Source organism: Puccinia triticina, chromosome 3A, assembly GCF_026914185.1.
Source record: "Puccinia triticina chromosome 3A, complete sequence".
Classification (NCBI taxonomy): domain Eukaryota; kingdom Fungi; phylum Basidiomycota; class Pucciniomycetes; order Pucciniales; family Pucciniaceae; genus Puccinia; species Puccinia triticina.
Genome location: NC_070560.1, coordinates 3423204 through 3447787, shown reverse-complemented (window position 1 = coordinate 3447787; position 24584 = coordinate 3423204). Strand labels below are relative to the sequence as shown.

General features: G+C 47.1%; 2 protein-coding genes across 2 annotated transcripts; one reads left to right on the top strand and one right to left on the bottom strand.

Moving 5' to 3' along the window:
• Positions 1-880: 880 nt before the first annotated feature.
• Positions 881-1283, bottom strand: PtA15_3A417 (uncharacterized protein; the record flags this gene model as incomplete). Its single annotated transcript, XM_053167384.1, has 2 exons — positions 881-986; positions 1060-1283. 2 exons carry the CDS (start codon positions 1281-1283, stop codon positions 881-883), a joined length of 330 nt encoding a protein of 109 aa, XP_053018606.1.
• Positions 1284-20147: 18864 nt separating this feature from the next.
• On the top strand, positions 20148-20834 carry PtA15_3A416 (uncharacterized protein; the record flags this gene model as incomplete). Its single annotated transcript, XM_053167383.1, has 3 exons — positions 20148-20346; positions 20429-20546; positions 20789-20834. The coding sequence occupies 3 exons, from the start codon at positions 20148-20150 to the stop codon at positions 20832-20834; spliced, it is 363 nt and encodes a 120-aa protein (XP_053018605.1).
• Positions 20835-24584: the final 3750 nt, after the last annotated feature.

Here is a 24584-nt window from a genome sequence, read left to right as displayed (position 1 = left end):
GGTGTGTACAATGGTGGCCCTTGCGCAGCAAGAGCAAAGAGTGAGCGTAGGCCGAGCGCGGCATTGCGGTGGTGCCGAGGATGTTGAGCCTGAAGGGCGGGTGGGGTCCGGGGCATGAAAAAGTACGATGAGCTGAGGGTGTGGCTGTTGTGCAGTGTAAGCAAAGAGCGAGCATAGACTGAGCCCGGCGTCGCGGCGGTTCCTGTTGAGCGTGAAGGCGGCGGGTGAGGTCCGGGACAAGAAGAAGTACAGCTGAGGGTGTGTACAGTGGTGGCCGTTGCCCAGCGCGAGCAAAGAGCGAGCGTAGGCCAAGACCAGCGTTGTGGTGGTGCCAAGGATTTCAAGCGTGAAGACGGCGGGTGGGGTCCGGGACGAGAAGAAGTACAATGAGCTGAGGGTGTATACCATGGTGGCCGTTGCGCAGCGTGAACCAAGAGCGAGCATAGACCGAGCCCGGCGTCGCGGCGGTGCCTGTCAAGCGTGAAGGTGGGAGGCGGGGTCTGGGACAAGTAGGAGTACGGTGAGATGTTGGTGTGTACAATGGTGGAGTGGGGAGGCAGCGTGGACTTGTGCTGGACTCACACCGGTGCATGCCCGCCCACCAGCCGCATCCCCCCTGCACCCTCATCCTGGCTGGCTTCCGCTCCGCCACCTCTCGCATCAACAGATCCGTGCCTCCACAGCCCTTGCCAGCCTCTCCCTCCATGGTCGATCCGTTCTCGGCAGTGTGGAGGATGGTGTGGCGCGCAGCGAGGTTGATGTTGGTGGGCGGCCAGTGGATGTTGAGCTGGTGGTGAGGGTTGTGGTGGAAAGGATAGAGCTTGTTGTTGGCTTTGGGACGGGGGGATGGCCAATTAGCCGGTTGTTGGGGGGATAGAAGTCAAGTGACGAGCCGGAGGAGTTGTTGTTGATGGACAATCCGGGCAGGCTGGGTCTGATTGTTATGGTAGGGAAGCCCGGTATGGCTCTTCTTTTTGTGTTGAGTCCTGTTATGGACCTAGGTTGGCCAGGCGGCTTCTTCTTCGGCTCGAAGACTGGCAGGGGTTGTGGTAGTGTTACCTTCTGAAGTTGCCGTCTGGTGGGGTGAGGTTTTGAGCTGATAGAGCTGGCTGAAACAAGGTGATGAGCAAGCTGAGTTCTTTGAGCTGACGGAGCTGGCCAAACGGCGGTGAGCATCTGGAGGCGAGCGAGCTGACGGAGCTGGCCGAACCGGGTGTGAGCAGCTGGAGCTGAGCAGGCTGAGTTCGTTGAGCTGACGGAGCTGGCCAAACGGCGGTGAGCATCTGGAGGCGAGCAAGCTGACAGAGCTGGCCGAACCGGGTGTGAGCAGCTGGAGCTGAGCAGGCTGAGTTCGTTGAGCTGACGGAGCTGGCCGAACGGCGGTGAGCAGCTGGAGCTGAGCGAGCTGAGTGGTTAATTGCGTCCAGCTGTTGGATATTTCCTGCCTTGAGCTGACAGAGCTGGGTAGCCTTGTGCCTAGCTTTCCGAGCTGGCTGACTAGTTGTTTGAGCTGGCTCGGTCAGCTCTCCATGTTTTCGGCTTCTGACCGAAGATGAGTACCAATTATCATCGGTCAAAAGCCGTAATATTTTAGTGTCACAGGTGCTAGAAGGAGTCGTAGGGAGACAAAGGTTGCTGTTGGCGTGAAGGTAGCATTGAAATCTTCCCCTTCCACCTGCGTAAAACCTTTAGCTACATAGCGCACTTTAAAATGCACACCCAACCCATCCGCCTCCGGCTTTGTTGCAAACACCCACCTGCCTCCCAAAGCCTTTTTGTCCTCTGGCTTGAGCTTCAGCACCCAGACTCTCATCTGTTCCAAATTAGAAAGTTCTATTGCTATTGCCTTTGACCAGGCGTCTTTTTCAGGAGAACTCATTGCCTGCTTGAATGTACTCGGAACGGAGATTGCATAGAACTGGCACAGGTCAATGATTTTGTTGACAATCAGTTCTTGGTTTGTGAATTCTATTTCCTGGGAGAAATCACCCAGTTGAAGTAGGTTCATGATGTATTCTACCAAAAGCTTCACTGCCGCCACTGGAGCCGTTGCCAAAACAAGAGGAGTCACTGCTTCCTGAGGAGAGGATTCTTTTGCAACCGGGACATTTGCTAGCTCTGCCAGGAAACGTACCATTGCCAAGCTCACAAAACATTTTTGAGTAGGTATCCAAAACAGCCAGCCTTTACTTTGTTCAAGGTGGGCAATCACATATCCCATAACCGCACGTTCATCGAGTTTCTTGCGTTTCTCTTGAGGAATGTGGACATATCCGGTGCTCCCAAAAACGCAAAAGTTGTCGAACTGCGGTTCCCTGTCAAACATTGCCTCGTAAGGAGTCTTTTCGCCACTTGATTTGATTGGGAGCCGGTTCAAAACATAAGTTGCCCAAACAAATGCATAACTCCAAAAATTCTTTGACAGCGGACTATCAAAAAGTATTGTTTGCCCCATGTCCGCCACTGTTTGGTTGAAACATTCAATCACCCTGTTTTGGTAGTGGTGATATGGAAGTGCCTTTTCAGCGCCAATACCATGTGCCATAAGGAAATCATTCAGCGTTTGGTTGGCAAAATCCCCGCCATTGTTGCTCCTCAAGGTCTTCACCCGTTTTCTGGTAGCTTGTTCAAGTCGCGTTATTGTATTGATGATATGCTGGTTAGCTTTTGACTTCTTCTTCAAGACCTTGACAAAAGCGTAGCCCGTCGCTACGCCCCTCATTATTAGAAGATATTTGCCTCCTCCTATAGAATCCACTTGGAACGGGCCCATCAAATCCGCCGCTAAAACATCCAAACGATCTGCAACTCAAAGGGTGGAGGCTAAGGGGTTAATTCGCGTGCTCTTACTTATTGCACAAACAGGACAGTGTATCTTTCCAACAGGGATCTGGTCTGGTAAACCCAATCCCAGTTGGGACTTAATTATCCGCCTTATGTGTCTAAGGCTAGCATGTCCAAACGCTCTGTGATAACAGAGCAGCTTCACCTCATCTGGTGTGAGGGACTCAGGCTTCCACTTAAAGTCAGTTGCTTGTCCCAAAGGCTCCTTGAAGATCTCATTGCTTGTCGCTTCAGTTTTGGAGGACATAACTGTAATATCATTGCCGTCAGAAGACAGGTGCGGGTTTAACAAGACTGGCAGATCAGACAATTGAGACACAGGAGAAGGAAAAGTGGGAGATAAAGGAATAGAAGAAGAAAAAGAATTGATGAGAGGTTTTGGTTTTGAGTAAAGAATATGACACCCCGGTGGGGAAGTTGTCCTCGCACAATCTGCCCTGATCATCGGATACAGCATGCACCAACGATTCTTTGCCGGTTCAAAGACACAATCAAAAAGGTTTTTTGCCTGATGCACGTGAAACTTGAAAAGTATCTGTTGCATTATTATAAGCCACCAGAGCATTAGCTTTGCGCAGTGCCGCCATTGATATGAGGGTGGTCTTTGCTTGCTCACAGTACAGTACATGTTGCAAGACAATAACAGTCCCATCAGGGACCTGAAATTTCAGGGCACCCACACCTGTGATTGAAGATCCTGACCCACTGGTAGCTACCAAGACACCAATAGGTTTTGGGAGAAGATGAAAATCATGAAGGAGGAATTTAGACCTGGTGAAACCATGGGAGGCACCGGTATCAAAAATGGCTGCTTCACTCACCAGATCTTCCCCTAGCGCCATCAAATGGAAATCTAGGTCATCTAGATCATCAGGAAGTCCGTTGACTTTTTCTTTGCTGGGATTGAGGGGCCAGAATCTGGTCCCTGCAACTGTTGACCGTTGTTGTGATACCGCGGCCGGTAATAGTCCGCAAGATTCTTTGCATGCTGCTGGTTCCTTGAGGGAGGGAACTGAGTTTTCTTGAAGTTCGTCCGTGGGAAGCGGGAGGAGTTCACTGAGGCGCCACTTGGGAGGTGACCGTAGAGAGTGCTGACAATGGTGCCGATTGGTGGACCTGACTTTCTGTTGGCGTGAGTCAATTGTTGGGGTTCTGGACAGTTCCTTGCATAGTGATTTTCCCCTCCACACTGCCAGCATTTGTGCGCAGTGAGAGCATAAAAGTCAAGCGCGTCAACCCAATCCTGTTCATTGACGTCCGCCAGGAAAGCCAAAACATCAAAACTATCAGCCCCTGGCATTGAGGTGGACAGCGCCGTTGGAGGTGTAGGTGACGTGAAAACTTGCCCCACATCAGAGGACAGGCTAATAGTATGCTTATGTTGATCCTTACAGATGTCCAGAGCTTTCATGATCAAGTCAAAGGAAGGACAGCGTCCCTGTTTGTTGTCCTGCACTAGTTGTTCAACATGCAATTCAAAAGCTTTCTTGTACTCCGCATCGGACTCCATCACCGCCGACTGAAGCACAAAACCCATGAAAGCATTCATGCCGAACTTGACGTTGACCGCAGCCCATTCTGCTTGCCAGTCCCGTAGAGTTGAGGCTATCCCGGCGTTGTGTCCATCTGGATTGATTTTGAAACGCCTGAATTTGTAAAAGATCAACATTTCAGCCGCACGGAAGGATGTTTTGAATTTATTGAAGAGTGCCGTGTACATCGCAAAACATGTTGGAAGTTGTTGCATTTTGGCAACCAGCGACTGATCAATGCTGGAGATGAGTAACGCCCGCGCAATCTTCTCGTAGGTGGAGTTTTTGCATGCAGTAATGAAGAAACAAGCATCGTCTACCGCTGCCCTCCCAACTTTGGCCAGATTTTGGTACCAGTCAGCAAAATTTGCCCCATCCGCCTTGGCTTGCCGGAATTGCGCCTTGCCCGTTTGAATTGTTGTGCCAACCAGTTTTCTTTGTTTCAGGAGAAACTCGGCTTCTTTGAAATCCCAAACTTGCTTCGCCAGTTTGGCGTCCAAACGCTCTTGTCGGCCTCCGTCTGCAGTTGGAGGAGGGATGTCCACATTCACGTTTCTGGGGGGATGGGCCGGTTCCACCGGCAGACGCGGGTTCATGTGTGGTGGGAGTTGTCTGCCGTCCACCAGAGCGGTCCGTCATTGTTTACCCGCTTGAACATCCGTAGTTTGACAAGCCGGACCAGCTGTTGTCTCTGGGCTTGGCGGCAGGCGTTTGAATTGTGACTGAAGGATGGCTATGTCTTCCTCCAAGCAATTCCTGTGCACTAAATTGTTGATGTGCCAATTTGAAGACCCTGCCGCTCCAGACGCCGACTGTTTATTTGTCCTGGGATCCATCGGTCGGCGGAGTCGGACAAAGAGAGAGATGGGAAGTGGTGGTTGGAAAAGATAGGGAAGGGAACAGAAGGTTAAGAACAAAGAAAGTGGTGGGAAGTGGTGTTCGGAAAGATAGGGAGGGTAACGGAAAACAAGAAAAAGGAAGTTTTAGGGGAATATTTGGATAGATGAGGAAAAAAATCGGGAAAAAAGGACTATGTAAGAAAGGCAGTGAGAGAGTTCTAGGGTTAAAAAAAAGGACAGGTAGAGGGATATGCGGATTTTCAAGGGAAGAGACATGGTTGCTGAGGGAGAATTGGGGAAGAGAGAGAAAAAAAAATGCAGGAAATCGGTCCACGAGTTGGAGATGGAATAGAGACTCGAGTCTTCTCTCTTAGAAGAACAACAGCAAACAGGACCGGGCCACAGTCCTGTCTTTTGGAAAGATGGCTAGTCTCCCTAGCCACTGAAAATCCCCAAGAAAAAATCTTCACCTCTATAACACCGGTGAAATTGACGCCAAAAGTTTGTTGAGCTTTCAATTGAACCAAACTAATTAAGTTTGAAATCAAGATCGTGATCTTCAACGTTGTCGACCTTCTGGTTGGTGATTGGCCAGTCAGATAAGCAAGCAAGTTAGGCTCGGCAATTGACAGAGGTTGAAGCTGTGGTGTAAGATTAGCGTTTAGAGTTTGTCCGGATTGTTAAGCCGGTCGTAGTTTGTTAGACAAGAGATGTGTAGATATACAAGCGTCAAGGGCTCATAACCTGTGGAGAACCAGGTGTACAAGAGACAAAGAAGATCATTAATGACCACATGTCTCAGCCCAGACAGGAGTACGGGATGAGGTAGATGCCGCGACTGCGGCAAGTGTCAGAGTGCGTAGCCCTCCGGGCTACAACAGTGGGGGCCTTGGCCCTGTCCACCCTACCGCACGGCCGTTTGTTAGGGTGGAAAACTGCCTATTCCACTGTGGTGAGACTTCTCCCTTTTGGTTACACAAAAAAACATGTACCCCGTTTAATCACACACAACCAATCACTCAATCAAATCTGCTTCACTTATACGCACAGACCCTGCCCTCAAATATTCCACCTTATCATGAATAATCCTGTTTTGGATTATACACAGCTTTGTAGACCAGGAGACCTTGCGCCTCCACAATGACTCTTGTACTCTGGGTTTTGTGACTTCTAGTGCACTGAATGTGCATCAGAGGCATTGAGCTGGGCAGAACTCCCTCCCCTCACCATGTCATTTGTGGCTGGAAAGAATGTCCGTCACAATTCAAGAAACACACTCATCCCGCATGTTTTCTAGAATTTGTGCAAGACCACCAATCATCTGTGGTTCAGTGGGAGCCATCCTTGTCTGTTTTGAAGCACAGAGACAGGTGCGGGAGGGCCAAGCAACTCACATCATCATTATTTCAAGAGAAAATCACCAGGGCTCAAGGAGTGGCAAGGAACACCCAGGGAAACCCTCACTCCGCTTGTCTGAAGGATCCCAGATTGCAATGATGACTGGTAAAATTGCAACTAACCCTCATCCTGAGCTGCACCTTCTGCTACCAAAATAAATCAAACCATCTTCCCACAGCTGGTCAGGTTGTCCTTCAAGAATGTGGATAACAATAACTTTCTGGAGGAAATTTGACTGTGCATCTTACAGATAAATGCTTTGTGAATGTCAATTCTCTCAAGATAGGACATAGATGAATTGGGTGTTCAAATGGCTCTCATCCCAAGACTAGAAAGTTTCCACTGCCTCACACCTTTCCTTCCAGTTGTCTGGAAGAATGAGAATCAATCCATGTGATTGACAATTAGGAGGCCACCCACACCTCCTGTTGGGCTAAATTTAGGAACTGAGAAACTCCAGAGCAGCAGGTCAATTTTACGCAGACTGATGTATTTGTCCTGGTTACAAGATATGAATAATAAAATGGAAGAAGCTCATGCAGATCTATTGGGAATATATATGGGGCTAATTACCCCCTGGTATCAAAAAGAATTTGCCCCAGAGAATCCTGTTTTGGCTTTCCCCAGAAGGCAGAAGGAGTGTTTTCACATCTTGGTGATTCTGGCACATACAGATGGAATCTGATTTTAGGATCCTTAAATCCATTTTCATCATCCTTTCACATCAAATCTACTATGTGACTTTAAGGTTGGCTTGGTGAGATCACAAAATGTCAAGCCAGGATGATGCAAGGTGAGTGTTGTGACTATGAACCTTGGTCTTCTATTTCTCCTCCTCCACCGCCTCTTGAACCCCGTGCACTCCAAATATGGAGTTTGCCCACCGCACATCTCAACAGTGAGATGGTGTTCAAAGGTTCACTCTGACTCAGCTTTTTTATGATGTACCCTGTGGTGATGTCAGCCGTTGGCTAGTCCAGACAGAGCCAACACTGACGCAGCAAGCGCCGCAGAAGAAGCGGAGGCGTGCAAATAAACAGGATTCACTTGCATGAGAATTCCTGTCAGTTGGTTGTCAGACTTGGATGAAGTTTCCCCAGTTGTTGTACTTGACTGAGCACAATCCATGCGAATACTCACGTGTGGATTGTTCTCAAGCAGGAACACTGTGAGGACACAGAACACCTGAGTTCCTGGCCTCCTAGGCTATCAAAGATCAGGAATCCCCGTGCAAGAGGAGGTTCCTTAGATTATATTTTAGATTACTACACCCATCTACCATGTTTGATACAAACAACTGGGGCTTTTATCTATACATATCTCATTTCCCTTTATACCTTCAAGACCTCTCCTCCTTGCCTCCCTCAACTCCGCCTCCGCTGTTCCCAACTACCCTTACTCCCTAGTTCCTTCCACTTGCTACCTTACTAGGTAAGCTAGCTGAGCATTTCTTTTACAAGCCTTCACAGGTTCAGGTACGACTCAGCTCTACCAGCCCCTCCACTGGAGGCGCGGCTTTCCCCTCCCGCACCACGGTTGAGTTGAGCGTGTTTTCCTCTTTAGGAACTCACAAATTGTTCTTTTCCATTCAGGGCGTCGCCACATTAGAGACGCGCCCTGACAGGTGATATAGGAAGGTTGAATCTTCTCCACTGTGGCACTGGGTTGGTGAGTGGCCACTGATTCAATGTAGCCATGGGGACATAACACAGGCAAAGATTGCTTTTTGGACCTGTAGGTCATTCACACTCCTACCAGATGAAAAACTAACATTTATTCCACTGCCAAGATGAAATAACCTGAAAAATAGTCTAATTGTCAAGCTCCTTGTATCCAACCGCCAAAGATCATCCTGAACAGATGTTCCATTATCACACACAATGTTGAAATAACCCACACTTTCCGGCTCTCTGGGATCTTTTCTTCTCACACATTTCAGAGTAAAAGAACTTCCATCTATGAGGGTGGGGTAATATTAGCTTGTGGGGGCAAAGGTTTGACAAGGTGGATGTGGAAAAATTACAGCTGATATACACAGGAAAATCATTCCAGGAAGATGATAGCAGGAATATCTTCCTTGTATTCAATACACGTTCATCAGAACTGCATTTGGATATCAGACATCCCACGAGAAAATTTCTGAACCCAAAAAAAATCTGATGTGAAGGAAAACTGCAGCGTGTAAAGGAGGAATGAATGTCAGAGTGCTGCCACCATGTTTACATAGCCCTTTCAGTGCCTGAGAGAGACTTCCAAGCTTGTTAGAATTGTTAGTGTGGTCTGGTTGCCCTTTGTGGTTCACAGAAGAGGATTTGACTACAGGAATCAAAACCACGCATGTGTTTGCGTGTGTTTTTTGTTTTCATGAGCATCTGTTGGAGTTTGTTTTCCTGAGCCTGGTCTCCTCCACCCTTGCTACTTGAATCATCTCTGAAAGCAAGCTCCTCTGAAAATGAGCCGCTTGTGCAGATGTTGATTCCACAATTGTCCTCTGGCATGCCTGCTGTCAGGGCGCATCTCTAAAGTGGCAACGCCCTGAATGGAAAAGAACAAGATGTGAGTTCCTAAAGAGGAAAACACGCTCGACTTGACCGTGATACGGGAGGAGAAAGCCGCGCCTCCGTTGGAGGGGCTGGTAGAGCTAAGTCGTACCTGAACCTAAGAAGGTTCACAAAGCTCTAGCTTACCTAGTAAGGTAGCAAGCGGAAAGAACCGTGAAGAAAGGGAAGTTGGGAACTGCGGAGGTGGAGGCGGGAAAGGGATTCAGAGGCGGAGGTGGAGTCGAGGAGAAGGGAGTATTCGAAGATATAGAAAGGTTGAGATGTAACTAGATAAAAGCCCCAGTCTTTTTGTATCAAACAAGGATGACGGGCTTGGTAATTTAAAATAATAATCTGCGGGACCTTTCGTGGGGCAGAGGCCCCAGGTCTTTTATAACCAACTGTGATGGCCGCACTTAGAAGTCAATACTTCACGATGTTGGTTGACACTAAATCCACGCGTGGAACCTTTGCATGGATTGTACTCACTCGAGTTTGACATGCTAAGTCCACGCGTGTAACATTTGCGTGGATTGTGCTCACTTGAGCTCAACAACCCGTGAGTGTTGTGAAAACTCTATTTAGTTGCGCTTGCTTGCGCACTTGCTGTCTTTGGCGTGTGCAGTGCTTGGAGCGGCGCTATGCGCGCACAGCTCTTCTGCTGCGCGTGCAGTGTCAGCCGTGGCGCTGTCTGGACTAGCCAAGGGCTGACACCTGCCTACCTTGACCCTGGGGTTTACAGAAGAGAGCCAGGAACTCATTCCCAATTTGCTTAGCTACTGTCATAAAAAGACTCACACAACAGGATATCATTCACCTGTTATGTGTTGGTAAGTCTGATCCAGACTCCATCTTCACATTGATTAGGGGCAATCTCCTCCTGCACACTGCAGATGCTGCATACAGGACCCACAATGGATAGTCTAATCCAAAACATTGAGATGGTTGCAACATATGACCATAACACGGAGCTTTTCAAGACATGGACTTGGATCACCAGCTTTTGACCTGACTACATACAGAGGAGATTGGAATGAGTTCAACCCACACACATGACTGGCTCAAGACTGAGTTACAACTGGGGCAATGGTTCACATCTGGCAGCGTTCCCGGAAAAAGTTACAATCTGGCACTCTCTGGAGAGTGCAACAGATCCCCCCCTGGTGTCTGTGAAATTTCAAGCCTGAGTGAACAGTACTCTTCAAACAAAAGTAGAAGAGTACTAGGATCCAAACTGGCTGCGGACAGAGGTAAGCTAAGCAAACCACTTTCCGCAGTCCAAATCCCGCGCCAAGGGTGAAACACTGATCCATCAGATTTGATGTCAGCAGGAAACTCCCACGGCAGCAAGAACACAAACGTGATTCAACAACTGCTGAAAGACAGGATCTCAGGAAACAGCAAAGGTGGAGACAGAGAATCCAAAAAACAGTCTAGGCAAGAAAGAAAAAGGAAAGCGTTAGAACTAACGCAACCTGAAACTCCATCATAACAGACAAAGTTGAATTGATAGGAAACGGGAAAGCCGAACTTGCCCTTGATCAAGGTAGTGAGAGCGGTAAGCAATAAAATAAGAGTAAAAAGAGATGAAAGAAACATGGCTAGATCTGACGTCAAACTTGTGACTGCAGACAACGTCAAGGCTTTGCTTGGAAGATTCTCAAGCGGAGCGCCAGGAACTTCTTCTTTAGAATAAAAATCTCACTCTGAACAGAGCGGTCTTTAGCCTGCTCCTAGGTAAATCTCACACCAGAATAGAAGAAACAAAATTGTCATTTCTTCCTTTTTATGGTTCTCTAACTAGAAATGCATTCCTAGTTCTTTGTGTTCTTTCAGATTTCAAGTCTTGAGGCTACCAACAAGGGTGGGCCATTACGTTACCTGTAATTGAGAACGTAACTGTAACGTAAATTTTAAAGTTACATTACCCAGTAGTTACAGATACCTTGATTTTAGTTACAATATCTGCCGCAGAAAAAGGGCTGTTTATTTTCTAGTTATGTTACCCAGAAGCTTTCAACAAAATGGTTACGTTACTGGTTTGCCCAAATTTGGGTAACTTTGCCGTAACTTTCCAAGAGAAAATATGACTATTTGTGGGTTTTTTTGTTCAACATGAGTACATATTGGGCTCAAGTTGATGCAAAACAGCCACTGATGCCAGTTTCTGCCCAGGGTGTCAGGTCAAAATAGGTGCACAGTGAGGATTGAACCCACAACCTGCATGTTGCAAAACATAGAAGAGGCAAGCACTGACCATTATGCTAAATTCATTATTCAAATGAACCATTTCTTGGAAAATATTGAACAAAAAATGTCCACCCCAAAAAAGTTACGTTATCCAAAATCTCCAAAACTCAAAAATAAAAAAAAGTTACTTTACGTTACGTTACTCAAATAAAATGTTACGTTACCCAAATGGCTAATTTGGATAACTAAAAAAAAGTTATGGTATCCAATTAGCCCTCCGTAACGTACCGTAACGTAACTGCCCACCCTTGCTACGAACGACACCTCTTAACGCAAAGACAGGAGCAGGACTAAGCAATGGCCAATTCTGGCAATTAATCAAGCGATTTGAGGGTCAATGAAAGTTCCAAAATTTGGCGGTGAAAACTTCAAAATTTGGGAGAAGAAAATCTGAATGGTCCTTGCCGTACATGACTTGGAAAACTTCATTGATAATCCCCCACTGCCCAATCCCACTAACAAGATGAAGCAAAAGGCGCAGAAGACGGCCAATTTACTCTGCTCAAACTTAACCAATGGAGTCTTTAACACCATTGTGAAGAAGGAAAATTCTAAGAATCCTTACGAGCTATGGGCGATGTTCAAATCAGTCTATGCCTCCGACTCAATCTTAGCCGGGTATGAAGTATGTGCCAGATGGGAGGACACTCAGTTTCACAATGACATGGACGCCTACATCACCGGCATAGAAGAATGTTTGGCGAAATTTGACTTGCTAGGGATGATCATTCCAGACTTTGTTATTTGCTGTAGTATCATCAGTAGGATTACTAAGAAGCGTCCATTCTTGATGCAAAGCTTGTTCGGAGACTTGGCGGCTCTTGGAAAACCCAAATTTGTTATTAATTGTCTATGAGAAATTGGTCAATTCAAGAGAACTAGCAAGAGAAAAGCCCAGGAACCTGGCACAAGCAACTCCGGGAATACCGTGTTGGCCACAAATGCAACACATCCGAACAAGAAGAAAAGACCTTACAATCCAATCTACTGCGTGGAAGGGAAACATAACCCAAAGGCTAAGCACGCAGAGAGTGAATGCTGGATGCTGAAGAAGACCAATTCCAAGGAGCAAGAGGTAGTGCCTCGTATGACACCATGGCTAAGGCAACTGAAGACGTCCAAACAACTGAGAACATCAGACCCTCATTTAGCTATCTATCAAACGCGGGTGGCAGCCAGTCGCAGACGACAATACTAGACTCGGGTGCAAGCAATCACATGCTCATATTGCTTGGCTACTTCAAAGGAACGAGTCCATTCAACATAGGAATTGTGACAGGAAGTGGACCGGGCGAGCTTGTAGCTACAGCAAGGGGCAATGCGATCTTACCGCTGGTCAACGGTGAAACTCTCACGCTGAAAGATGTGCTATACGTCCCGAAACTCACGCGGAACTTGGTCTCCTTTGTACAACTCATGAAGACAAGGGCCATAGTTCAACAGGGTGCTGAAGGCTTTGTGGTGAGGATTGATAATGGGACACCATTCGCGGTGGATGTCAGTAATGACTTACTGGAGATAAAGGGTGTTCTTGATCCTGAGAATCTTGTGGTGGGCATGCATACAACTGCGCCTCCTGCACCATCTGACTTTGTCAAATGGCACAATCAACTGGGCCATGCGTGTGCAAAGCGGATAGCGATCTCGGTGCCGGAGAAGCTGGACTTGAAGAAAACGGGGTGGATTAAATTTACATTGTATGTTTTACATGCTTTGGGCAACGTAAAAAATACCAATGTAAAATTAAATTAGACTGGGTGCAAAAATAAATTTACATTGGTGAGTGCAAAACCGCCCAATGTAAACTTGTGCCATGTTACGCACACCGTGTAAAAACGTATCAGGTGGCGCCGCAGCCACACTTTTACACCGGAGGGCAAAAAGGTACGTTTACGGAGCATGCAAATCCGCTGATCCCTGCGGGAAAAACTAAATTTAAACACCAACTTTTACACCCATTGGTATCCCCAAAGTTCAGCCCGCATAACTCACCCGTTTTGGAACACCAAATTAATGGAAATCCCTCCCTCGAGTAGACCAAAGGCCACGGAACCACTTCTTATCACTCAAACACTTTGACTGTGGAACAACACGGCCTGCATCCGCTGAAATCTGAGCTCTCCACAAAATTGATGGTACGTTCTTGAAGAGCCCCCACCAGACGCAATAAGTCAGTCCTTTTCCCTCATTTCTGTCACTTCCATCCATTGTAATTACTCCCTCCATCACTTGGTGCTGAATCAATCCACTCTCTCTTCCATTTTCACCACCCTTGCTGAAATCACCACATCTCCGTCATGGCTTGTAAAGTCCGCAAACCCCCCAACCAAGAAGAAGATCAAACCAATAATCAGCTCAAGTCAACCGCCAAGCCGCAGCATTGTTTCCCAACACCGCCTCCCTCAGGCTTGATCAAACCCAAGAAGTGGCAACTGCCAGTGGCCATGGACCAGGAGTTCAGCACTTTCATTGATCACGACTGTACACTCAACCAATAGGGCTATCCCCTATACCCCAACAGATCAACGACTTATGTGTTTACACCCACCTCCGACATTGTCAATTTCCCCAAGGTTGGCTACTCTCAAACCATCAACATCAATAACCGCACCAACAACATGTGGAAAGTAATCCACATCACCTGCCTTGGAGTATTACTTTGCAACCAAGACGAATGCGAATACGCCGGCCCACCTCCCACTGGCCCTGGAAAACTTCAAGAGCTTCTAAGCCAGTAAGGATCAAGCCCGCAGCCCTCATTGACCAGAGAAATACTGAAATCAAAAAAGAATTACCAATCATAGGAGCCCCGTATGTCCAGGTTCCGCAAGTCGATGTCCGGGGAAGGTCTACTGGCAGGCCTGCGAGGGTACTAAATGTTGCGTGGACATTCACAAGACCAGCTGGGGCCTCCTCCAACACCAAGGATTCCACAGCCACTCTTGGCCTCACCCCAAGAAGCCAGATCCCTTGGCCCGCCTTGATTTGGTCAAGGAGATCAAAAGAAATCCCAAGATTACTGTCAGCTCCGGTCTCTTAGGTGACACGGAGTTGATGGGTTTTGGAGTCCGCGCTGTAGCAGCTTGGGCAGCGGCCAGCGGAAAAGGGCTGCACTATAGCTATAACAGCCAGTGGGAATAAACCACACCTCAACATTGAATAGCGGAGGGGCTAGCCATAATCAAGCCTAGCGCCGTAGCTTTATAAGGGATGAGTGTCTTATCTTCTAGAGTACAGGTGTTATAACACCCACCTGTACCTAGGAAAAATACACAAAAGAGATGGAGGCTGTAAAGTAAAAGAAGTTAGTTGATTATTATAAAACCCCGCTCACTAAGTTTTTAGTAAGGTACACGGGTTTGTATGGCAATAATCTCTGGGGGAGAATCTCTACAGGTGAGAGACCTCCCCTTTTATATTGCAGGGATCAGCTCCCTCCTTTGATTCAAGGACCTGAGGGATCCTTGAATCCAAGGAGAGAAATGATCACGGAATTCAGAAGGGGATTTACATATGTATGTAATCTCCCCATTTGTACATACATTGTGCTTATTCAGGATAAATTGTAGAGGTAGTATATGTTTGTACACCTCACACCTGTGGATATAGCTCAACGGTAGAGCAACCCAGCATGCATTGGGGAGATGCGGGTTCAATTCCCCCTGTCCGCACTATTCCTTTTACTTGCTCTACAGGTTATGAGCCCAGCGCTATAGGCAGCTGCGTACCTGGGATGAGCCTCTGGGAGGATTAGTGGGCTCTGTCACCGGTGTAGGTGTACAGGGGGTGTGTAGAGGTAGTATATGTTGGTACACCTCACACCTGTGGATATAGCTCAACGGTAGAGCAACCCAGCATGCATCGGGGAGATGCGGGTTCAATTCCCCCTGTCCGCACTATTCCTTTTACTCGCTCTACATAAATACATAGAGAGATAAGAATATCTCTCTCTGTATAAACAAATATGTAATCTATGTGAAATAAGGTTAATTACATATTCAAAAGAGTGTGAAATATGTAGTAAATACATAATAATAGTACATTAGAATAAAAGGTACATAATTAATGTAATGACAGGGAATTGAACTCTTGACTTCATGTACATGAGTCAATTCTTAAAGCAGTCTTTAACCATTACACCGCCAGCAAATAGCTGACGTAACCCGGATTTTGTCGCGCTGACGAAATCCAAACTCAAATTTAAACTTGCGCCCCGGGTGTGTTGTCACCTGTTGTGGATTTCGTCACCTGCCATTCTCAGTGGCAGGCGCAAGAGAGCACCACTCCCTCAATGGCCAGTGCTAACCGGTCATTGAGGGGACACACACACCTAGCTCCCTTGATGGCCCGTCTGTACCGGCCATCAAGAGGAACACCCTACACCCTCTTGATGGCTGGTTCGATCAGTACCGGCCAGCAAGAGTAAAGCACTATTTATACTCTCAATGGCCGCTACTGACCGGCCATCAAGAGGAACACCCTACACCCTCTTGATGGCCGGTTCGATCAGTACCGGCCAGCAAGAGTAAAGCACTATTTATACTCTCAATGGCCGCTACTGACCGGCCATCAAGAGGTGATACACATACCCCTTGATGGCCTGTCAGTACACCGGCCATCGAGACAAAAACACTAAACTCTCAAAGGCCCGTACTGGCCGGTCATCAAGAGCAAAACTCACTTGGTGATGTGTATACACATCACCCTTGATGGCCCGTCAGTACCGGCCATTGAGAGGAACATAATACACTCTTGATGGCCTGGACTGATTGGCCATTGAGAGGAAATACACACCCCACTCAATGGCTTGTCAGTACCGGCCATCAAGAGGAATATACTACACTCTTGATGACCTGCGCTGACTGGCCATCAAGAGTGAAGCGCTTTGCTCTCAATGACCAGTTGGGTCACTGTGCAAGATGTGCATTTCCTCTCGATGGCCAATCAGTCCAGGCCATCAAGAGTGTATTATGTTCCTCTCAATGGCCGGTACTGACGGGCCATCAAGGGTGATGTGTATACACATCGAGAAAAGAGTTTTGCTCTTGATTGCCGGCCAGTACAGGCCATTGAGAGTTTAGTGTTTTTGTCTTGATGGCCTGTGTACTGACAGGCCACCAAGGGGTATATGTGTCACCTTTCAGTGGCCGGTCAGTAGCAGCCATTGAGAGTGCAAACAGTGCCTTACTCTTGCTGGCCGGTACTGACCGGCCAACGAGATAATGTTGTGTGTTCCTCTTGATGGCCGGTCCAGAAGGGCCATCAAGGGAGGTGTGTGTGTCCCCTCAATGACCAGTTAGCACCGGCCATCGAGGGAGTCGTGCTTTTGTCTTGCACCTGCCACTGAGAATGGCAGGTGACAAAATCCACAACAGGTGATGACACACCCAGGGCGCGGGTTTGAATTGGAATCTGGATTACGTCAGCGCAACAAAACCCGGATTACGTCACCTGTTTGCTGGCAGTGTTAGGTTATAAGACATGTACTATGCCTTGTAGACACATGGACTTAGTTTCTCAGTGTCTGACAATTACTGCCCTCCAGCCCAAGGTAAGATCCTCATTTCCATTACACATCACATTGCAATATAACCTTCCAAGAATTCAAATTGCTTTAATTTACAGATTTGACAAGCAACAGGCCCATACAAGTGCTTGGAAACAATCACCAACATCCATGAATCACTTGGAAACGCCGATTGGGCCTGTTACTATAGACGAGAAATCCTCAAGGAAATCAAAGAGGTAGACAACAAGAAGGGTGGCACTGATAGGTTTCTTCACAATATGTTTCTATGAGACCAGTAAGTTCCCTCTCCGAGAGTCTCACTACATCCTACTGACTCTCACTTCTGTTTCCATCTCCAGAAAGGGTCTTGAGGTCATCTCGTGGAGTTATTGGCAAGGGCGGGAACACTTTACATTCCAAACGTGTTGGATGTCGGAGCGGCTCCTGGACCGTTCTGAGCAAGGAAATCAACTCTACTCGGGCAGGTTGATATCCAACGTTACATATCGATTTTTCGAATCTGGGTATTTACTAACCACCTCGATGTATTTTGATGACATATAGCAATGGATTCCTGTACAGTTAAGCTGGATCCGCGGCTTATTGGAAGACTACTACACCATTCACTTCACCGTCATATTTCAACAATTCCTTCTCCCTTCAATCCTGCCAGAAGAGAGAGAGAAGCTGGCGACTAGTATTGTTGACTTCTCCAAGGCTCAACAGAAAGGGTTTGTGGCAGCCTATATGGCCGTCTTTGGTAAATCCGACGCAAGTGAAGCAATGAAGAAGCTGAAGGGATGCCGGGAACATTTCCAACAATCTATTACACAGGTGAAGCGCAACCGCGCAGTGATCAGGGCGGACGAAGAGGTGAGTAATTCTCTCCAATACCATCACATTATCTCAACCCCAAGACTGACTGTGGCCTTCTTTTTTCAAGAAATTGTTCCAATTGCTATGTCTTGGTCTGCTGGAACCAACCAACCACCCCAGTGGCGCAACCCACGAGGGAAAGATAGATGAGCTGCAACATTGGTTTCCCAAAACCCAAAGATGGCTTGACTGGTGGACAATGGCCAACGTTGAGGCCATTTTGCTCCCCAGCCGTTGACCAATGATGGATGACTTCCCAGATGGGGACGACGGACTTCTGAGCTCAACTAATGCCCAGGAGAGCTTGCACAGAGTGTATTATATGTTCAGGTAAGCATGATTGGTTCATCAGAAACACCCATTGGTTAAATTTCCTGAAACTTCCTTCCTTGTGTCCTCATGCAGCCCAGGTAAGAAATCTATGCTGAAGGGAATGATCCAACTATATGCCTTCGTCAAGGCCCTCAAGCGCGATCATGGAATGGTTCTTTGTGGCATTCCAATCAGATACGGCTCTCAGCCCAAGAATCAGGTCAATGTCTCCAAATCTATTGGCTGGACCAAACCTACAAAGAGACAAAGAGCAGCTACCAAGGAATGTGCCACCAAGAACAACGGCCGCCTGCTGGACACCACTGATTTGCTACTAGACAAGAAAACAGCCAAAAAATCCAAGACAGGGCGACCACCAAACTCCGTCAACATTGATTGGAACCAGCACACAACCTATGCTTCCTACACGGCAGTTGCCAAACCAAAGGAGCTGTCAAATCGCTGTTGGTTGGCAGCTGCACTCGAATCTCTCTACGCAACCTTCAGCCCTCTGTGGCTGAAACAACCCGGTGGAAAAGATACCGACTTATTTAACCAGGTCATTGCACATTTCTCATCACGGGCCACCCACGAGCTGACAGAAAGTAAGGGACTGCTCAATTTCTTGACCATGGGATCCAGGGCTTTATTCAATGATATTCAGGCGCTTCTTCCCGATTCATTTGTCCCTGGGAAGTTTGCATCCTGTGATCTTTTCATTGAGAGCATCCTTGATCCAAAAAAGAATTCATGCAAGGTATTCCGCAGTTTATTTTTGGTCAATGAGTCCCGCATATTCACCTGTCCTTGTCACCAAGGCCAAGTCCATCATCCCCACAAAAATATATCATTTACTGTCCTCAGAATCAAAGATTCTATGTTTGATCGGAATGGAATCAGTCGGACCGATCCTGCACAGCTCATGACACGTTGGTCAACGGTCGGTCTCAATGGTTTCAACGGGCTCCATTGCAAATCTTGTGTGGCCAATCCAAAGAAAAAAAGAGGTTGCAAAGGGAAGAAGAATGAAGACCCGGCTGTTTGTGATCCTGACAAGTTACAAGAACTATTGGTGATCAGCTCTGCTGAAGCCACGCCGCCTGCGCGTCTATATTTTCACATTGAAACTGCAACCATCCCTGACAAAGATGATCAGCTGAAGTTCATGAGCGAAATGAACTGTCCATTCAAACTCACGATGCTTGGCAAGGAATACACTCTAATATCTTGTGGTTTCTTTGGCCATTCACATTACTGGGGCAAAGTCTTGTGTCATGCTAATGGGTTATTGGGAGTGTGGCGCCATGACGACCAAATAAAAGCAGGGCGTGCTTATATTTTGGATATGATTCCGGGGAACATAAGTGGAGCTCAGGAGCACACAAGCTGGCTCATTTATTCACGATGTTGGACCTCTGAGGAGTCAGCCTTTGTCAACAAGAGTACCGCGCAAATCTTGAAGGATAACCCCCAATTTCCAACTCAAATTCCCTTTACATGAATGAAAACACTCTTGAGGATGTCTTACAATGGGGAACCGCCTGCAACCTCCTCAGAAATCCAGGTGTCCGGCAATATTCCCCTCACCATACCGGTACCATCCATCTCAATCACATCGGCCAATAAAGATGGTACAATGCAAGGTAAGCCTTGGAAGAGCTTCAGTAATATTTTTTACCAGCCAACTGACCCTCAGCATTGCATTTCAGATGTATTGCCTATGGCCAATTCCGCGGCTGATGCTCATGTACAATCCTTGAAGATTCAAATCTGACGTCGAGCAAACGTGAATGCGGAAGTGACCACCACTCCCTCCCCGGCTCTGGGGGTTGATATTTCCCTGGAAAAGCGCAGCGGCCCAGTAAGGCGTGGCCTTCCCGTTGAGACAGAAATATCCTCAAAACTGGGCCCAACTTCAACACTAGATATAACGCTGGCAAAGTGTTTCCGCCCCATTAAGATCTTTAAGGTTTTGTCAGGCTTTGCGCCTTCCCAGGCTCTGGCGGTTGGTCTGGATCCGGCAAAGGGTGATTTCTCTGACAATTTTATGCTTTTATCATCTGCTCCTGTCAAGTCTCTGACCGTTCCAGAAAAACGTGGTCGTCCCAAGAAGAGCCCAGAGGTCAAAACCACACTCACTTTCAAGCCGGAATCTATGGCCGATGTTGATTCGGAGAGGATCCAGGCCCAAGCTGGGGCCTACTGGCAAGAAAATAGATGGAAGCCATCTCAAGTTGCGAAGAAAGGTGAGGGCTATGCTTCTCCTCTTCCCATTCATAATTCAGCAGGCGGGCGAACTGACTTTTCTGGTTATTTTCCCTTGACTAGATGACAACGCCTCACCTGGACCTGGCTTGACGGCATCTCTGGCCAATTCTCAGCCGGTCTCCTTCTCCCTCCCCGCAGCAACTGCCACCGGACGCAAGCCTGTCCAACCAAAGAAAAGGTCCATTGCGAGCCGGCCCCGGGAAAGGAAGGTACCCTTGACCGCCGCAGGAAAGGTGGTTTCTTTTTGGAATGAAAGGCGTGTGGACGCGGAGGTGATCAAACCAAAGACAGGGAGAGGGTGTGGTAGGAGGGCCCGGGGTGCGTGAGAGGCGTACAACTTGTCTTTCTGTTCTGTATTTTTTCCCGGTTTGTCTTTCTTGGTTGTTATTGTTTGTTGTTATGCGCTGGTTTTTTTACTAGGTTGTGCAAGAGCGGGAAGAAGCAAGCCGGTAAACCAGATGTTTGATCCCCCCTAATATTTTGCTGTTGTTTTTGTCATTTTTCCCCGGTTTCTGGCTTGTATCTGTCATTTCCTTCCTACAAATGTCAACGAAGTAGCATGTAAAATTGCATCCAGAGACAAACTGTATGAGTTTTACATTTCATGATTTTTACATTGGGGGGCCTTGTAAGGCAAACAATGTAATTTCAATTTAATTGCCTATATTTGCAACTTTTACGGGTGTAACTTTACAATGGCCTGACATTGTAAGAATTGGTGTGTAATCTTGTTCTTGGTATGCCTCAGGGGGCACTTTTACATGGCATGCTTTACTTGTCATATTTTACATGATAACTGATTTAGCCGGACAAATGTAATATTATTTGATTGGGGCGGAATGTGGAATTTTACATGCTTGTGGTTTTACATTGCACATGCAATGTAAAACACAGAATGTAAAAATCAACATCCCCAAAGAAAACCCTGCATGCTTATGACACCTGCATGAAAGGCAACGTTACGCAAACATCTTGCAATAGCCATTTCAAGGATTCAGCGGCGCCGCTGGAGGTGGTCCACGGAGATCTAGTGGAATATCACCATTGACGAATGGGGGCGCCAGATACTTTCTGACGCTGGTTGATCAGCACACCGGGTTCATACATACTGCAATCCTTAAGGAAAAGTCTCAGGCAATGGAGGAGATTCAGACGTTCAGGAGCTTGTACAAGAAGCAGACGGGCCAGGTCATGAAGAAGCTAATTACCGACGGAGGCAGTGAATTTTGCAACACCAAACTCAGCAAAATCCTTAAAGAGGTCGGAATACAGCACAATGTGGCGCCACCGTACACTCCGCAGAAGAACGGTCTAGCTGAAAGGGCGAATCGGACCATAATCAACATGACTAGATGCCTGATCATGCAATCAAATCTTGCATTGGAATTAGAGATGGCAAACAGGTACCTGTCTTATTTCAATGAAACCGCTTCTTGAGTGCTTGTGATCAAATCAATTCAATATGTAACACTTCCATGAGATGAAGAACTACTTGAACTTGAGTAGGACACTCAGCTAACTGCATGGTAAGGCACACATACAAGGCCAGATGGCAAATAGCCCACAGGTACCTGTGAGCTATTTTCCATCTGCACTTGTATGTGTGCCTTACCATGCAGTTAGCTGAGTGTCTTACTCAATTTCAAGTAGTTCTTCATCTCATGGAAGTTTTACATATTGAATTTATTTGATCACAAGCACTCAAGAAGCGGTTTCATTGAATTCAGACAGGTACCTGTTTGCCATCTCTAACCGGAATGGTGGGGCAAGGCTGTTAAAACTGCCACATTGACAACCAACTGCTTACCATCATTATCTAAGAGAAAGAAGTCGCCGGTGGAGCTGATGTTCAAGTTACAGCCCAACATGAACTTCTTTTGGCCATTTGGATGTCGGGTCTGGGTAGTCAAACCAAAGCAGGCTAGAACGGAAAAATTTGGATCAATATTGTGGGAAGGGGTCTTACTCGGATATGAGAACGACTATTTGTCCTACAAGATCTGCCGTTTGGAAGACAAGCAAGTGGTCACGGCAAAACATGCGCACTTTGACAAACTGTCCTTCCCGGAACTTGGCGCGCTGAACAGGAGCCATAGAGGGACCTTTGACCAACTACCAATTTTCAATGCTGCGTCTGAACTACCATTCAATGAGGAGGAGGAGTTGAATCCGGATCAGGAGCAAGAGACAGCGGACAAAAGCAAGCATGAAGAGCGTGAAATCGCAGACATACTCAGTAAGCTGAATTCAACGCCTGCGCAAGAAGAGGAAGAAGCAGGTGGTGATGGATGGGAGGTGGATGACTCACCAACTGTCCCGGCTCAAGCAATCATAGGCGGTATAGATGAGCGAAATATAGTCACCGGGAAACAGGAGAGGAGGCAAGCGTACACGGTAACGGTCTTGATCAAGCCAAAGAATCACAAGCAGGCGATGAGCTGGCAGTAGGCGGAGGCGAAAGAAGTTGAGAACATGAAGAAGCATGACGTGTGGATTGTCCGTGTCAGAGTGGAAGGCAATGACCCAATTCCCTCAACCTGGGCATACCGTAAAAAACTCGGATCAGAGAATCAGGTTGTAGAATTCAAGGCAAGGATATGTGCCCAAGGATTCAAGCAGGTTCATGGGTTGAACTTTGAGGCAAAATAAGCTCCAACCGGTAAACCGGCTTTGTTGAGGTTCTTGCTGTCTTTTGCGGTGAACAACGGATTGAAGATTCATCAACTGGACGTGAGGAGTGCTTTCCTCACGTGTCCATTGGAAGACAAGGTTACTCTGCTTCCTCCTCCGGGGCTGGACTGTCCTCCAAACAGCGTACTCAAACTGAAGAAGGCTATCTATGGCCTAAAGCAAGCGCCACTTGTCTGGTACAAGCGCTTGTCTAATTATCTGATCTCAATTGGCTTTCAAGCAGCGCTGTCGGATCTGTGTGTATTCTGGCGAACAGCGACGGCGGGCAAGCCGGCAACATGGATATTTGCACATGTAGATGATCTAGTGATAATTAGCAATGATCCAACAGTCTTCAAAGTGGAGATGGAAAGTGAATTTGATATCAAATACATAGGTAACGCCGAATTCTTATTAGGGATGAACATTGAAAGATTTGAAGATGGCATACAAATAAACCAAACCCAATATATCGACAGGAAGATCAATGAATTTGGTCTTGAAAACTTGCACATTGCTACATGTCCGCTTAATCCTAGAGAATATCTCAAGAAAGCCACTGAAGAAGAGAAGAGGCAATTTGAGAAGACAGGGACAAACTATCAAGTGCTGGTAGGATCACTCAATTACTTGAGCATACTCACTTGGCCTGACATAGCGTACGCTGTGAGCACGCTGTTGTAGTACCTGGAATCTCCAGGAATCAAGCACTATCATGCGGCGATTCAAGTCTTCTGCTATCTCAAGGGAACAAAGAACATTGGTCTAATCTACGTGAAGCAATCAAGCTTGGAAGTGCAGGCATTTGTAGATTCTGATTGGGGCAACTGCCCGGACACAAGAAGGTCAACCACCGGTTATGTAGTGCAAGCGGGGTCAAGTCTCATCAATTGGAAATCAACCAAACAATCTACTGTCTCCTTGTCTACCACCAAAGCAGAGTACAAAGCTTTTTTGGATCTTGGTTGTGATCTTGCGTGGGTGGCAAATCTGGCCAACAAAACACTAATCTTACCGGGACTCAAGGGCATCGAGGTGTTCATAGACAATAGGGGTGCAATTGATCTAGCAAAAAGTGAAACTTTTCAAAATAGTTTCAGAACAAAACACATGGCAATCCGTCTACACTTTGTGCGCGAGCTCATAGCCGTTGGTCTTCTGAGGATTCAATAGGTCAAAACAACAGAAAACTCTGCCGATTTTCTCACAAAACCTACCGGAAGGACAATCATCAGAAAGTCTTTGGCAAATCTGAAGGTGTTGCAAGTCTCAGAGGCTGCTTTGAATCTTGCAACTCGAAGCAAGGAAGGCTGTGAGATTTCAAGCCTGAGTGAACAGTACTCTTTGAACAAAAGTAGAAGAGTACTAGGATCCAAACCGGCTGCGGACAGAGGTAAGCTAAGCAAACCACTTTCCGCAGTCCAAATCCCGCGCCAAAGGTGAAACACTGATCCATCAGATTTGATGTCGGCAGTAAGAACACAAACGTGATTCAACAACCGCTGAAAGACAGGATCTCAGGAAACACCAAAGGTGAGCGACAGAG